We start from the raw sequence: 17,114 nt of genomic DNA on the forward strand, positions 1-17,114 counted from the left end.
GAACTGATATTTATTCACTTTTATATCCGTTTTATTTCAACAGGGTATGCCCTTTCAGCTAAAAAAGAACTGCTCTGCCAAGGGGCCCTGTACAATAAAAAGATACAGAAACATATATTCAAATGCACAACGTTACAATCAAAACAAACGTAAACATATCAACCAGATAGCAAAAAAAAAGAAGGAAATGTAACAAAATTATACTATGTATACAGAGGAAAACTGACCATAAATAAATATAATTTATTATTGGAAAATTCAGCAAAGAAAATGGGATTCCATCGGGATTCGAACCCGAGATCTTCGGATGCTAGCCCGGTGCTCTACAGACTGAGCTATACGAAGTCCTAGTTCCGCGTTTGTCCCAGAACCCCTAAATTCTCAATGCTCGGATGGTCAGAAGCTATATAGCAGTGCGCTTTGTGTGTGACACACACGCACTTAAACCTGGCATAAACCCGAAGGATAATTCAACTTGGGGATAAATGCGAGGGATCATCGAAGTGATGAAGCTTTTTGAGTATGTAACAAACATAAACAGAGGAAAACTGACCAGAAATGAATGTAATTTATCATTGGAAAATTGACAAAGAAAATGGGATTCCATCGGGATTCGAACCCGAAACCTCCGGATGCTAGCCCGGTGCTGTACCTACTGAGCTATAGAAAGCCCTAGTTCAGTGTTCGTCCCAGAAACCCTAAATTGCCAATGCTCGGATGGTCAGAAGCTATAGCAGTCGAATCCCGATGGAATGTCTCTTACAATTTCATTAAGATCCCAATACATATCAATCTGACATTACAAGACATAGTTTGTTCACCTCTCATAGCGTTTTATTAGAATTTTCGGTATAACTGTTGCGCTATTACGCAATGCATTGTCTACGTCATTCATTTGCTGAAGAAAAAAAAAAGGTATAGTGCGTGTGATGTTCTGCCAAACAATTAAAGAAAAAAAGGTTTTAATTAGATGTACCAGACATTTTTGCCTTTTATATCCTTACGTACCATCACTGGGGCTTCCACCTCGGAATTTAGAAACGAAATCTCATAATCGAAGCCTACAATGCCATAATGTGGACTTTTTTAACACGTTGGGATTTTCCATACACCCTCGTGATTCACTGCGCTCTCATTTATGAATCCTTACAAATGACACAAGCACCACACCGACATGACCGATGAGACTGGAAAAACGAAATAAATCATACTAGATATAATGAAAACGTTATTTCATATGGAAACGAATCAAAATGGGCTGTTAATTCATATTTCAATCCCATGTAAAGACGTGCACCAACAGAGGCACAAATTAAATGCGACTTCAAAACTATCTCGACACATTTTTTACGTAATCGAATGCCCACCCTATGTGTCATTAGTCAGATTCGCCAGTATCAAAAACGGCGAGCCAGAGATTGACGATCATATCCAGTTCTTATCGAGTTAAGATTTCACTACCGAAATTGGTCTCTCTTCTTCTTCTTTTGGAAACCCAATTACATTACAGATTGACCTGCTTCACTTTTCAAGCCAAACTGTCAAAGATATACATAGGCGCATTTCAATTTTGCAGGAGGGTCAAGCGTGAAAGGACAATGACGTTCTCTTTACGGCTTAGATGTTGAAAACACGTATTTTTTTCCTCGGTGAGATATTAGCGCATGCCCCAGTTACATTAATGTGGCGATTTAAATAATTGATGGCCAACTTTAACGTATCATAAAGCTTAGATTGATAGAGCCCCGGCCCCGGGTTACAGGGGAAGAGAGGTTTATTAACGTCCGCTCAAAATACCTGGCGTACCAACCAATTAAGCACTTACAGTATTCCGCTATAGCTGTGATTATGAAAGGGAGGGAGGAAATTGTGAAGCAGTAACGGAAAGATTAGTAATGATGCGTCAGATTCCTTCTTTTGAGTGGGAGGGGGAGGGGTAGAGTATTAAGGCATCGATCACGATTTATAACACTGGTTAGCGACAAGATATTGTCCCATAATCACGATATAGTGCGGTACATAAACTGCACGTGGTACATTCGAATTTTAGGGAACGTTAAGCTTAATTGTTTCATTTCATGCTGCTGATGTTAAAATGAGAAGATAAAAGTTCGCAAATAAGCAAAGATTAGTAGGCAGGAAAAGCAATAAAAAAAAAACTCCGAGATGTCAAGATGATAAAACGTAATAATTTGACAGTTTTAATTGTAATTGCATGAATAATTAAACATCTATAAAATCAATAATTTTTGTCACATTTTAGTATTGTATAATTAGTTTTTAATGAAATAATTTACCATGGCAACTGGGAGAAGACGTCAGAGGATATTACTAGGGTTCTAATGCAATGACACAAGTAATTACAAATCTATAAATATAGTCACTATTGATACACTTTACTATTTGATGATATAAAACATGTATTTTAACAAAAAGAGCGATTCGTTGCCATGACAAAGGGAGAAGACATCACGGGCTCAATATCTAAATCTACCGAAAATATATCATTCAGCATGTGTGCTAACTTTGGCGCTTTTAGATAGAAATGAACAATTGGTCAGATATTTTATCTGTTACTTTGCCGCTGAACTATGTGGCCAGAATCTAAATTAAATCTATTTAAGGAATGTTAGTATAACGAACTACACTCACTCGTTATTTTGTTGTTTTCGTTATGGGAATATTAGGGAGCTTTAGATTTTCGCGACGGGGACGTTCAATGGAAAAGAAACCCTGTTCTGAAATTACGCAAAATCGCTTGTCAAAACCGATCTATTTATACCTTGCGTCGTCTCAGTTTCCACTACGCGTCCTGGGCTAGTTTTACGTCCGCTCAAACCACGACGAAGAGAGCTACTTTAAGCACTGATCGTAATGGGGGCACCATTTTAATTCTTATAAGTCGCGTTCTCGCGTAATCTAAAGCTACTCTTCAGCACGACGCGGGGAGAGAGGAGAACGTCCAACACCATCGTCGTATCAAATGTCCGCGTCGCAAATCTAAAGCTCCCTATTGAGGACTTTTTGAACGAATTGACAAGACAGCCTTTACTGGGGATGGACTCGTCAAAGTGCTCGAGTTGTCAATCTCTCAAAGAATGTGTTGATTCTACTCGAGAGGTCGAAGAGCTGAGTGAATGTGGCGAGAGATAAACATGACGTCACAGACCAGAAGACCATTCGAGATAAAGGGCATCAGTTTATGCCAGAGTAGACAGGTGCAATAATGTGATGCCAACTCAGAGATTAGAAATGCGTCATCATTATGAGTAGCAATCTACATCGTCGTCGTGCAAATCGGAAGTCCGCATCCACTGTAAATTGCACAATATTATTCGATGGCATCTCGTTTTAGCTTTATCAGTCGACATCTATATTATCTGATAATGAGCAACGTTTGTTTTTAGAAATCATTCCAATGCGCAGACATAGTCAACATTTCTTCTGGGCCTATTTCAGCGGTTTTTCACAATAATTTCCTACATGCATTTCTGTCTGTCTTTGCCCCTATTCAAACATTTACCTTCGAGATACGTATCGATCTTGGGAACAATCTGCCTATTTATGTAACTATCCATCCAACTCTTTACTTGTTATCTCTCTTGAATCAATCCTTACTCTTACATTAGCCTAAAGATAGTAATTACTGGGTCCAACCGGTGATGAGAATTCCGCCGGCTCAAGTAAAGAATAAATATTCCCTTTGGGAAGCAAAAAAAAAAAAAAAAAAGGTGGAGATATTTGTTCTAAGTTTGCGATGGATGACATAACTGATGCAGTACAAATTATTACACGCAACCACCACTGACAACCTTTTTGTCAATGTCAACAATACTGAGTGAAGTGTAATAGCTGAGTGATATGAGCGTGCATCATTGTCAATTTAGGCTAACTTAACGTGCGTGCAGAGTTTGCGCTGTTAGGGAGTGCCTTTTTAATATGCCTGGCCTTTTCATAACAGTCATTACATTATTGTGAACACGTATGTGCTGTGAGTATGGGATTTGTATCTATTTCATCTTTTTCTTCTTTTTAAATGAAGAGTATTGTTGACTCAAAGGGCAGACGAGGGTTTCCTGATGCTGTTCCGTAAGTGACTTTTTTGAAGCTTGTAAGAAAGTTGACATCATGGAACGTACCTTAAAAATATTATCTATGCAATTATTTAACGTCGCGTTAATATCTATAACAGAACAAAATGATACCTGCTTTTATTAGTGAAGACGACTGAAAAAAAAACACCTAAGGTATTCTCTCCGTTTTGAAATTTCATCAGCTTCTCTTGTGATCTTTTTCTTCATATTTCAGAACGAAAAGGAACAGCAGATTACAATCAATGGATGGAGGCGCATGGTAATTACCTCTTTGTACTTTCAAAAACAATAACCACTCAGAACAAAGGTATGAGATTCCGTAAATGATGTTACCTGTTCACGTCTAGATTAAAACTTTTCATACGCCAATTAAGATACATTAGGGGGGTTACCCAAGATAACCTGTTTAAAGAATTTAAGCAGTGGTCAAATTCTACCAAAATTGTTGTTTTTTTCGTCATTTCTAAGATATCAGATATATTGATATCTGTAATTTTCTATTTTAATACCTGCTGGCTTGTTTAGCTGTACCGTCTAACTGGACCTTCTTCACATACACATTTCATTAAAGATTCCTCGGAGTCCCTAAAGCTGAAAGGTCCGGACGTTTATCTTATCATTATTTACTTTTTTATTTTCGTTTATTCTTATTTACTTGTTCTACGTTACGCACCATGAACTAACCAGGCATATAGTAATGATCAATTTTAATAACACATGTAGTTCAGTATGGGTCTTTCCTCGAATAAGGAAATTAATAAACGAAGAATTGATTATCAATGCATTAGTCAATTAATCAATATTAATGGGTCAGTGAAGATTTAACGATATTTTTGTCTCCGTATACATTTCTCTCCTTTATTTCACTCTCTCTCTCTCTCTCTCTCTTTTTCTCCATCTACCTCTCTTTCTTTTTATTGTCTCTTCTTTCTCCTCCAGAGTTGGCTGGACCATTTCCTGAAGTGGAACAAGGAAGATTACGGCGGCATCGACACCCTGGAGGTCTCTCCTTTCAGCATCTGGCTGCCGGACGTGAAGTTGTTAGAAAAGTACGTTTGTTTGTTTGTTTGTTTGTTTGTTTGTTTGTTTATCTGTCTTTTTTCTGTCTTTTTGGGGGATTGTTTAATTGTTTGTTTGCTTGCTTGTCTGTCTGTCTGTATCCACAGTCAGATTACTACGCTCATCATTTTCCGCATCTTCAGCTTCGTCAACAGCGCACCGCAGACGATTGCCATTGCCATTACAAGTGCATGTATATAGGGCCATCCTTATCTTACAGTACAGTCCATTATGACTTTTAAAAAAAATCCTCAAGATTACAGTTTACCGCTCATTCCGCGGGACTATCTGTTACCACAGTAAAGTCCGTGACCCGCTACATCCAACGGAGCCATAAGTCGGGAGTGGCCGATTGCTGATAATGGCATAGGGCATTTTATCTCTATTCCTCTTCTCTAATATAAAATATGATTCATGAAACAAAAATGCCCATGAACAGACATTTCGAATGCTGTAGGAGAGCATAGAGAGTGGGCCTGGAAATTTGTGTTTCGAGAAAACCACCTTCAAAGTTTTCATTGCAGCTGACACCACGTGTCTTTATCTACCGTTTTCTATTTGCCATTACGTTTATTTTGTCCACGTCATTTTCTTTGACATTTTAAGAACGCTATAGTAATTAAGAAGGAAGATCCAAAGATACCGAACAGAAAACTTTGTCGAACGAAAAAAAAATCCTAAACCGCAATTAGTATTTTTTTCTTACTTTAATATGTTGCCGAAAGAACGCCTTAATGCACTGCATCATTTGATATCAAAACGGTGCGGTGATAACAGTCATCCTGTAAAACGCAAGGACGTGTCAAATACGTTTTCTTTCGCATCTTCTGATATGCTTTCGTGTAGCATTTCTTTTCGTTTTCATAATTCACGACGCACTGTCGTGTTTGCTTTCCACAGCTGATACGAGGCAGTTCTCAGACTGGTGTAAACTGTCATGGTAGAGACGAGCAAACTGCATATTAGGATCTGTTAAACAGACAAAGAAAATGTAGAAAGAATGAGGAGAATAAGATATGTAAGAAAAAGGACTGAGAGGAAAAGAAAGAGACAGAGAGGGGGAATTACACTGGCGCGACTCATCTTGTTTCACTGCTCATTATCATCCCACACCTATAGGGCCTCTGTTATAAAAAGTTTCAATAGTACTAGCCATTCATTTTTGTTTATTAGAAGTCCATGCTGACATGAGTGTATTAAGGAAAAACTTACGATGGATTATAACTCTGTGAACAGGGACCTGGTCCAGGGCTTGAACTTGTATCCTATGTGTATACATTTAATGAGGTGCGCGTCTCGCTGAAAAGAGGAAAGCCGTTTTAACAAACAGGCGAGGGCCTGTCACACACACCATGATCATTTTGAATTCTACCATAATGTCTATGGGTTGATTCTCTGATCATTACCATAACTGAGGGATTGTCTGCTTTATGTTTCCGGAATGGATTCTGACTACACTTACGTTCAGACGGTGATCCTTAGCTTAGCGGATAAGGTAACTTCGAGAATAATTTTGTACTTATGCATGGGGCGCCAAGTGTCGCATGGTCTTTTTCGTTTTTTTTTTCGTTGACAAGTGACAAAATCGATATCATCGACGAAATCAACATTTTGCTAACGACATTACAATTTCGTCACGGAATGACAATTTCGTCATTTAGTTGACGAAATTGACGTTGTCCCTTGTCAACGAAAAAAAAAAATTCGTGACGAAAGGGACAATGAGACACTTGGCGCCCCATACTTAACTACGAGCTTATCCTCGAAGTTAAGGATCACCGTCTGAACTTGAGTGTGACGTGGAATGTAGATTTTTTAAGAATAGTGCAGTCCAAGGCACAAAAGGTTACTGTATTTTGTCGGAGATATACCTTGCAAATAATGAAGAAAGAGACAGAGTTGAGAAGAACGAGACGTTGAGGATAGTTAGGTGGTTATGTGTGGATGATGTAGTTATTTGAGCTCTGCTTTATCCGTCGTCATAACATATTATTTAACAACCCCTCCTGTTTCGATGTTGTTGCAATCATTTCAATATTCCCTTCTTCTTCCCTTTGCTTCTTACCAGGGAGGTTGAAGAATTATTCCACCTCCCTGGTTCGACAAGGTGCCTTAATTTATCTGAAAGACACCAAAATGCATCATAAGCTGTCGCCTTTTCTAAGGAGAGAATGATCCACCGACAGCGTGGGTAGAAAGCCGAGAGTTCCAAAAGTCGAGAGTGGTGTGGACAAGGAAGGGAGTAGGGATGAAAAGAGTCTTGGTTTGTGTTTCAGCTACAGACCAAATCCGATGCATCTTCGTGCTTATGATACAAGATGACAAAATTATCATGATCATAAATCAAGATTGCATAGATGTCTAAGATGTTGAAAATTTATGTTTAACAACCAATCAGTGTATAAAAATTTCATTATTATGATTGTGTTGGCAAAGACAGTATTTATTTTGATTTAAATTGTTATGTTATGTTGTGTTATGTTATGTTATGTTATGTTATGTTATGTTATGTTATGTTATGTTATGTTATGTTGTTTAAAGTGTGGCGTAATCATAATCCCCTCCAATGCCCCAGTTTAAACCGTTATCGACGCTAACTCTGGCAGAAGGACTTCGAAGGAGGTTTTAGAATCCCTGGCTGAGCGCGTCTGTCATCCATGTACGAGATATTTTCAACTTTAACATAGTAAATTTTAGTGTTCATTCCTACTTGGAGAGTCAAAGCACATCCCTGCAGTTCAGTCTCGAATCTTGCCTTATCCTCGGATTACCTTTCAAACGATTCTTTGGCTGGTTTCGTTGTAGCCACTTACGTCTGATGAGTGCAGACAGAGCTCACTGTGTTAGCCCTCCTCCGTTCATCGCCCAAAGTTTGCCCCGAAGTTACCATCTTTATTGTTGAAAAGTACGCGTGTAAACTCAGACTCGTGTTTTCCACATGAAATATGAGTTCATTCCTGTTTAAAAACTTGATGATTGCTGGCGTCGATTGTTGATTAGGTCCACAGGTCTTCCTAAATCAATATTGATTGAGTTCTTTGGTATTGTGTACCAAAGCTCGCACCTAGGTTGCCTTCGGCCATTTCTGTTCTACACTGTTTTCGGAGCTAGGGCTGCACCGCTAATAACTAATCGTTAAATGTTGCCACGCAAGAATGAAACAGAAAAATAAGTTGGGAGGACCACATTATGACTGCTTCATGGTTATTACCCCCCCCCCCCCCCCAAACACGACCATCATCAAACTACATTGTCAAAATGGGGTGCTGGGTTAGAAAAAAAGCCGGTCCACAATCCCGTTTAGTCTAAAATAATGTGTTTGCTGATTAGGACATAAATAATGTAAGTGCTGCGAAGGAAAAACATGAACATTTATACAGCGGCGTCTTTGTTGCTAATCACTTTCATGAAGCTCTAATAGAGTAGCCATATTGCGCCCGAAGAAGAGCACGCCTATCAACAGACAATGGAAGTTCGACCTACATTTTATCTGTTAGCGTGCTGTGTCCTGAATATCAATGTAATTAATGACAAGCTTGTACCGGATGGGTAGAAATCAGCTGCCAAGTAGGGTAATAGCATGACTCACTAAAGATATCTTGGACCTTGAGCCAGACGGGAACAAAAATGTGCCATGTATCACCATACTTTATTTCATACACATTATTATCATGTACGCCAATTGCCCAGGGTTTTAACCTGTTATCTCATATTCAGACTCTCGGCTGAAGTGCATGATCTGTTGATTATTTTGTTTTGTCGATTAGAATACACTTCAATCGAGGATACGAGGTTGATGATTTCCAGTCCTGCGTGAACAATGCTGAAAGTATTAAATATGCATTAATGATTGGTAATCTACACAAACACACTCGTATCAATAGTGATAGACAGATAAATACATAAGTAAATGGACCGGCATGGCTGTTACAAGTAAAGCGGATCACGGTTTTGATCTTCCAAGCGGTTATCAACATTTGCCTGCAGGCAAACTTTTGTCTTTCTTTCGATCATTTAGTCACGAAACTTCCACAGATGGCGGAAAAACTCTTGGACTACATAATCATGCCGATAACAGAAATCACTGATTTTGACTACTGTTGGCAATCTGATGATTTCAAACGTGATTTTTTTTTTCATCTCAGCTGTTTTCCACCATGCCGACTCCGGAATCATTTCGTCATGGCGGGTCACTTTTTGTCTCTTCACCCATTATTTCATATCATACAACATGTGCGTTCATATTGTATTCTTATTTAAAGTTGAATAAATGTTCATCCTTGTGTTGTTACCGTTTTTTTAAGAAGAAAGTGTTAAAATCTCATTGTTTGAATATCTCCAAAATATGCTGACAGAACAACAACAAGAAATCAATCGCAGACTGAAATTAAACAAACCAGTCATGTTAACCAGCTTCTTGTAAAGAAAAAGACGACCCTGCAATGTCCTGCAAAACGTGTCATGAGACGAAATGACCCAGCCGCACCCACTCGTGTCACTGTTTTGCTATGAAATGACCTCGTGACGAGTGCCCACTTCTATACTGTAGTGTTAAGATAATATGATAACCTATCCTACTAGAGTATCGCTGAATAGATGTGGAGCGACAGTATGTTTGTCCGGTAGTATCGTTTTCACTCCTGCAGTCATTTCCTCCTGCACTTTATTCCCATCTCATACTTCCACACCCAGCATCGATAAGGACTTTCAGAGCGAGGACGCCGTCAATGCCATCGTCCAGCCGGACGGTATGGTGGAGTGGTACACGCCCATGGTGATCAGCAGCTCGTGTAAGATCAACGTGCGCTACTTTCCGTTCGACACCCAGACGTGTGTGCTGACCTTCGGCTCCTGGGCCTATGACACCATGTCACTGGACCTCAACTACTCCGACGACGCCACTCAGGTATCACTGATCGTAGCTGATGAGCTTTTCTCGTGATACATGATGTACAATCTATCCTCAGTTATCTGCCCATCCTGATAAGTGGGATATGCTCAAGCTAGACACTTTTATGCAAACTGAGCAGAGGTATTAAACGTAATGTATTGTTGTTGTTGTGTTTTTGTTTGTTTATTTGTTTGTTCTTTGCTGTTACCAACGATGATTCGCATCATATTTGCACGTCTAATAAGTCAAATAATGTAAAAACAAAATGGATTGTGAGCAGATTTACACCTTCCGGTTGGTCTTGTCCCTTCTAGAGATATTTTGGATTGTAGATTTACATGGTATCAGGGTAATCAACATCTATTTCCCGAATCTCTTAATTCCATGAATTTGTAAGAGAAAAACGTTAAACGCAGTCAAGCCGGTGCCTGTTCGTGTCCGGATAATAGAGAGATCCAGATTAGTGATGGCCGGATACTGAGGTAGGTCTAACTTTAAAAAGGGCGATTAAACAGGACCTTACATACATGTAACATGAAGTACTTGATATTCTTATATCTAATTTGAAATATTCCAGAACGGATTCACTATGACACAAAAGTTGCTGTGTTGTTTTTGTTTTCAACTGCTGAAACCTGATTTTGAAAGATTAACTATGTTGCAGACTACATCCTACTCATCATGATTTTTTTTTAGTTCGTACAAGTTCGAAATGTGGTAATATGGAAACCGAGAAGTTATAAGAATGTGAATGCAATATCGACACGTATACTCCTATCGCTCTGCCAATTAAGCCGGGTGGGCCCTTTAACAAAACTGTGACATAAGATGTACACTTCCTTTTGAATTGTCATGTTAACATCAATACAATTAAACGGGACTTGAATCTTGTGTTTATTCTATCAATTCAGAACGTTTTTCTCAACAACGGCGTCTGGGATTTGCGCACGATCATGGTAGAGCGGGAGCTCCGGTTTTTCTCCTGCTGTGAGCACCCTTTCAGCTACGTCGTGGTGAGGCTCGTTCTCCAGCGCCGCTACGAGTTCTACGTTTTCAACATGGTGGCGCCCTGTATCATGTTGTCGGCTATCAACGCCTTGGTGTTCCTGGTCCCGCCCGAGTCAGGCGAGAAGATCTCGTTCTCCGTGGCGAACCTCCTCGCGTCGATTCTCTTCCAGCAGCTCATCGGCGAGCTGATGCCGCCCCTGGGGGACGAGATCCCCCTCCTAGGTGAGCTCCGGGCCGGCAAAACAAGTCATCCTGCTATACCTCTTTACCAAAGGGACGACCCTTTACCAACACATCCCCCTTTCGTGCTTTATCTTTTTTTAATTTGTTTCCTTGTGTGTGTTTTCTGCAATATTTTTGTAATACATGTTAATTGCTTTTCTAGTCCTCTATTCTTCATCTGTTGGTTTCACAAGATCTGCGAATTTGATAGTAAGCAACGAGAAGAGTCGTGCATAAGTACACACAGTTCTTGAATATTTTTTTCATCTGAATTACATGGTGTTGCCTATAATTGGTAACTGGTAGCGTAATGATGAAAAGCATTGTTGTTTGTCTTTTCTTTTCCGTTGATACGATTCCTTATATGACTAACTTATTAATTAAAAAAAACACACACATACACACAAATGATCAACAGACGTTACTTTTCTCCAACCTCACGTAATTATGAAAGTATCGGCATGACACTTTTTTGAATAGTGACTTTACCAAGTGACATGCTTACATTGATTGTGATGTTTGCGTGCTTTACACTGATTTACCTTACGGTCTTCTTTGTCTTGTACTCCAGGTATGTTCTTCCTTTTCATGGTTGGGATGAGTTGTCTTGCACTGGGAGCCAGCGTCATGATACTGCGCATGTACCATCGCCTGGGCGACGAGCCTGTTCCATCGTGGCTGAGACACGTCTTTCTCCGAGGTGGTCTCCTTCCTTACTCCATCAAGCGGGCCAGGGCGGCGTTCACCAGACAACAGAGCAAAAAGTCGCCCTGCCAGAATCGGGAAGGTGCCTACCGACGCAGCAGCAATTGCAGTGTGTCGCTGGTGAAAGAAGGCAAGAACGACGTGCATCTCAGTCTAACGGAGAACATCCCCGCCTCCATACATGACAAGTCTGACAAGAACGCCCCCTGCAAACTCTACGCGGACTTCGACGAGGACTTCGATGACGAGACGACTATGATGAAGCGCGAATTGATCCGTGAGGAGTGGAAGACGGTTGCTAGGAAACTGGACAAGACGCTCGGAGCTTGTGTCGCTGTTTCAACCTTAGTCGTTATTCTTGTCGTAGTGCTTTATTTCGCCTTCAGAGGATGAGGGAGAGTACAGGAATGACGTCATCATTATGTGCTCATCTTTTTGCCTTACCATTGGCCTATTTCTAATAACAAGGACTTCGCACTGAAAAATATGATTTTGCCCATGTACAAAGTGCAAAGTTTTCTGACCTTTATCGATTTTTTTTTTCATTAGAACATTAATTTCATGCATACACTTCGCAAAATAAACTCTTGTGACTGAGTACGCTTTAGCATTTTCAGATCATTACTTGCTTGACACTAGAGAACCGTGCTGAATTTCAAAGTCTGTTTAGAACTTGTCATTGTCCTGCTTTTAGAAGTTATCAGTATCGTCTGCAAGAAGCCCAGTCTAAACGATTAATGACTGCAGGTTTAACTTTCTGCCACGAGATTGCTACTAGTCCACTTTCGCTGGTCATGGTACATTGGAAAGCGATTGAGCGATCTTGCATTGATGAATTGTGTGTATGTATGAAATCATCTTGAACTATTTCACAAGAATTTCGCTCATTTGACATGCTTGAGATGTGAAACGGACCGGTTCTGTAATGCGTTCAGATTTTATGAGTGCTTTGTTCACAAACGTTGCCCTTACAGCTACGGTCACAACTCAGAGCGGCGACAGACCGATTTGTAGCCTGCTCGGTTGCCGCTGAATTTTTTTGGCACGGCCCAGCAGTTTTTGGAGGTGTCGAGCAGGCTATAAAACCCCAGCGATGCTCGAGCGATGCCCTGTCGATTTCCCTCAGCGACCGACGGGTGATCGATAGGTCATCTACTGGTGTCCCATTGGCGTAACGACGGCCGTCCACCGGTCTCTGCCGGAAATTTCTCACAAGCTACATGGGTTTATTCATGTAGGCCTACCTATATAATGTGATTTGTGATGTGATAACCAATTAATTGATTAATTAAGATAAAACTAGAGGCTAAAGATTTCAAGAGTTGTACCAACTACCAAACCTCAGTTACGTGAAACCACGGATAACTAGAAATTAGGAAATCAAAGAAAAGGGAGGAAAACCCAAAATTGAACAAAGATTAGAATAGATTAGACTTTTCCCAAACATCTTTGTTTGCTTCTGTATTTAACAGTATTTTTCTATTCCTATCTAATTTCATATTTTCATTCATGACCTCTTCACTCAATAGGCTTTTAATTAATGATAAGATAACTAAACCATATAATCAAGTCTAAATATCGACCCTAACAGTAAGCTTTCATCTCTTTGCCCCAAAGTGATTGTCGCTGTGTTCCATGTCCCTCATGTTGGTTGCCGAGATGTTGAGATGATGAGATGTTGGTGAGGTTTCCTTGCCTCTTATCCCTCCCCCTGCTTCTTCCACATTGCCCTGGCTTTTCTTCCCCATCTAGTCCCTGGTTTCCTTCAGTGCTTCTGTCATTTTTATCTTTATCATGTTTAGTCCCTAAATTGCTCGACGGCGACCGCTCGATCTATTCCCTCCGTTTTCTTCTGTGCTTTTGTCATTTTTGTCTCTATTATTTTTGTTCCCTAAATCGCTCGGCGGCGACCGCTCGATTTGGTCAGTGAATGGGCGGTTGCCGCTCGGACACAGACCGTATTTTGGGCAGCGAGTGAAAACTGGTCGGTCGCCGCTGAAAATTTAACTCCGCGTTAAAGCTTCAGCGGCGACCGACCAATGCCCTAAAAATCAGTGGTGCCTGGTCTGTCACTGGTCGATCACTGGTCGCTGTCAGACCGTGATTGTCTACAAAATCGCCGACCGGTCGCCGAGCAGGCTGATTTTGGGGGTTGTGACCGTAGCCATGGTAGCCTAACAACAACAAAGCTTGTCGGAGGCTTGTCCTTCCTTCATGTCCTAGGAATAACTAAGTGAATTCCTGCCTATGGTATGTTATGGGAGGGAGCAGGTGAAGGAAATGTTTCGTTACTATAAAAGGCTGTAGGAAAAGGAACATCCATAAACATGATTAATTGTAATACATTTACAGAAGCGGTCTATTTCACAAGCACACACATCTTCACACACACGAGCATGTTGCATAGACAATGAGCGCCTAACCGATGTGTCAGACATCTGTTTTTCTTTATACTTTCATTTATGTAGATACTAGTTGAATATCACCTTTTATTCGCAATCGCAAGAATATTTTAAGTCCACCATCGTCATTTGAGTCATCATTAGCGTGATAGCGGTAGTGGTAATTACGGAATGCAAACATGTATCATTTTACTAGCAACGACAGTTCAAGAATGGCGTCTGCTATTATGGAAGTAGTTTTGATGTCTACCTTTTTCAGTATGATAATAGAAAATAAATATTATTGATATCGACAAGAGTTACGTATCATTGGAAATGCGAGTGACTGCAATTACAATCACACGAGAATTATGTAATCTACCATTTCATACTTTCTAGGTTATTAACATTATAACTGGGATTATGATTATCATCAAGCTTAAGCCACTAATACAGTAAAAAGAAAATAAATGGAAAACTTTCGCTTCTGTTATATTATGTTACCCATTTTTCTGAAATTCGTGGAATCGGTGTGTGATATGCAAAAAAAAAAATAAATAAATAAATAATCGTTCGGAGATTTACAATTACTGTAACGACATACCAACTGTAAATGCTTGAAGCTTGATCTATTTCGTAGTGCCACTGAACATTCTTTTTATTTCGGAGATGATTTGCAAGGGCAGGATCTCAAAACACGAATCAAGCAAAATAAGAAATGGTGTGATCACATTGTTTAACATCTTTGCGTGTTGGCAAGTATTAAAAAGGATTGATTTGTGCAATAACATTCTCGGCATGAGAAAAGAAAATGTTTGCATTCCCTCTGATTCATATGTTATCAGCTAGTGTTACAACACAAACAGGCTTTTAAAAAAAGAACAAATGAAAGGGTCCCAGTGGGTGACAGTACCTGATGCAACAAAAACAAACAAAAAAACAAACAAACAAACAAACAAACATAAAATTTCATCAAATTGACTAATGAAGCAGTAGTACCCGCTGCATGTACACAAGAATTAAACCCAATACTATGTAGCTGTCGGGCGGAAGCTCAGTTTTCTAGTGGAGATGACGCCTGTCCAGACATCAGGAGGTAGTAGGTTCGAATCCTGCTCGAGTATGTAAGCCCATGATCTATTTGAATGAAAAGGTATTTTTTATTTGGTAACATCTCTAGCAGCCCGCAGGCTGAATTACGGACATTTTTACATGAGTAAATGTGAGAACATAGAAATATGAAGAAAAAATAAAAGATACAATGAACAAAAAAAATATCAGGGATACTATATTGCACATGGAAATTGAACTTCATAAAAATGGTCATGTCATGTACCTCCACACGTGTATCTATCCAAAAAAAAAATCTTACTATACTTGATTACGAAAACATGGAAAAAACTAACAAATTAAATCAAACCAATGCCAGTACTAAAATCAGATGAATCACTGTATAATAATGCACGGGCCTAATGTGAAGTTGGAGAAAAGAGAGATAGAGAGAAATAGAAAGTCAGAGAGGGAGGAGAGAGGGAGGGGATGGAGAAAGGAAAACGTTTCTGTTAATTGAGACCTGACACAAGCTTCCGAACGAAATTCAGAATTAAATACGTATCAATTACACTAAGAATGATACTATACACTTCATTTACATTTTAAAACAAATTACAATGTTATAAAATGTTAATATATGAATATATGAATACACATGTATTATAAAACCATATCTCATAAGATATATAAAGAAAAATGTATAACAAATTGTGGTTACTGAAAAATAAACTTCCATACCACGTTTATAATTCAGATTATGTTATATGAAAAATACACACAATACCATTATGGTCACTGAGGCGACAAGACCTTGTATCTCAAATCTTGGTGAAAATAACTTCCTCGAACTATTGGTCAAACTATTCAAGCGATGTCCCGTTCAAGTTTCAGCTGCTCCACCACAAGTATATAAGGCCACCACGGCATGCCAAATATTTGACATTGCAGATACGAGTTCTTGCCGCCCAATTAACAACATACTTTGATTAAAACATACTACATGTGAAAAATCATTGCATTGCGGATTGTGATTATTTCAATGCTTGATAATGATTCCGGAGGCTTACAAAAAAAGAGAAACTAAAAAAAAAAAACCTCTGCAAATCACAAGAAATCGAATTTATATCTCATTTTTCTCATTTCTTGTAAGACACGTAATGCCCGTGTATGTTATAGAACATAATGTGTAACTGGAGAAAATAATGGGAGAGAAAAACAAAGTGAGTGGGTGAGGGAGGGGAGGAGAGAGAGAGGTTTAAATAGTTACAAAAGCGAGATATAATCAGAAAATTCAAAAAACCTGTTATAAACTGAAAAAACAAGCTTCAGCTTAAAATTCAAAACTATCATAAATCATCACACTGACTGGTATATTATTACCGAAAAACATATTTTGCCTGTTATATATGTAATCGTATATACATATTCAATATTCACATTGTGTTGTATTAGAAATATATCACAATACGGTATATATATAAAATAATAATCACATGAAATTCTTTTAGTATTCAACCTTATCAGTCAGTAACTTAACAATTTGCAAACATATTCAAACTTAACAAATATCTCTAAATCATTTACATGTCGTGTGAGTTATATACTGCATATATGTCAACACAAAGCAATAGTAAAATAACCTGTACAACGAAATTACCCCTTGAAAACTTTAAGCAACCTATCTTAAGCTGAGTTTTGAAT

The 17,114-nt window shown here is 39.1% G+C and overlaps 1 protein-coding gene across 1 annotated transcript in view; it reads left to right on the top strand.

Moving 5' to 3' along the window:
* The window catches only part of LOC139721850 (neuronal acetylcholine receptor subunit alpha-10-like), a 52,333-nt gene extending 39,961 nt beyond the window's left edge, over positions 1 to 12,372 (top strand). Inside the window, exons 3-7 of the mRNA XM_071633169.1 lie at positions 4,309 to 4,353; positions 5,034 to 5,143; positions 9,846 to 10,059; positions 10,956 to 11,274; positions 11,846 to 12,372. Coding sequence (XP_071489270.1) covers positions 4,309 to 4,353; positions 5,034 to 5,143; positions 9,846 to 10,059; positions 10,956 to 11,274; positions 11,846 to 12,372 — 1,215 coding nt within the window. The remainder of the gene's footprint in view (positions 1 to 4,308; positions 4,354 to 5,033; positions 5,144 to 9,845; positions 10,060 to 10,955; positions 11,275 to 11,845) is intronic.
* The last annotated feature ends 4,742 nt before the right edge of the window (positions 12,373 to 17,114 follow it).

The sequence above is a fragment of the Diadema antillarum genome, unplaced genomic scaffold (assembly GCF_040938485.1).
Source record: "Diadema antillarum isolate AM-2024a unplaced genomic scaffold, OU_Dant_1.0 scf00000151, whole genome shotgun sequence".
NCBI lineage: Eukaryota > Metazoa > Echinodermata > Echinoidea > Diadematoida > Diadematidae > Diadema > Diadema antillarum.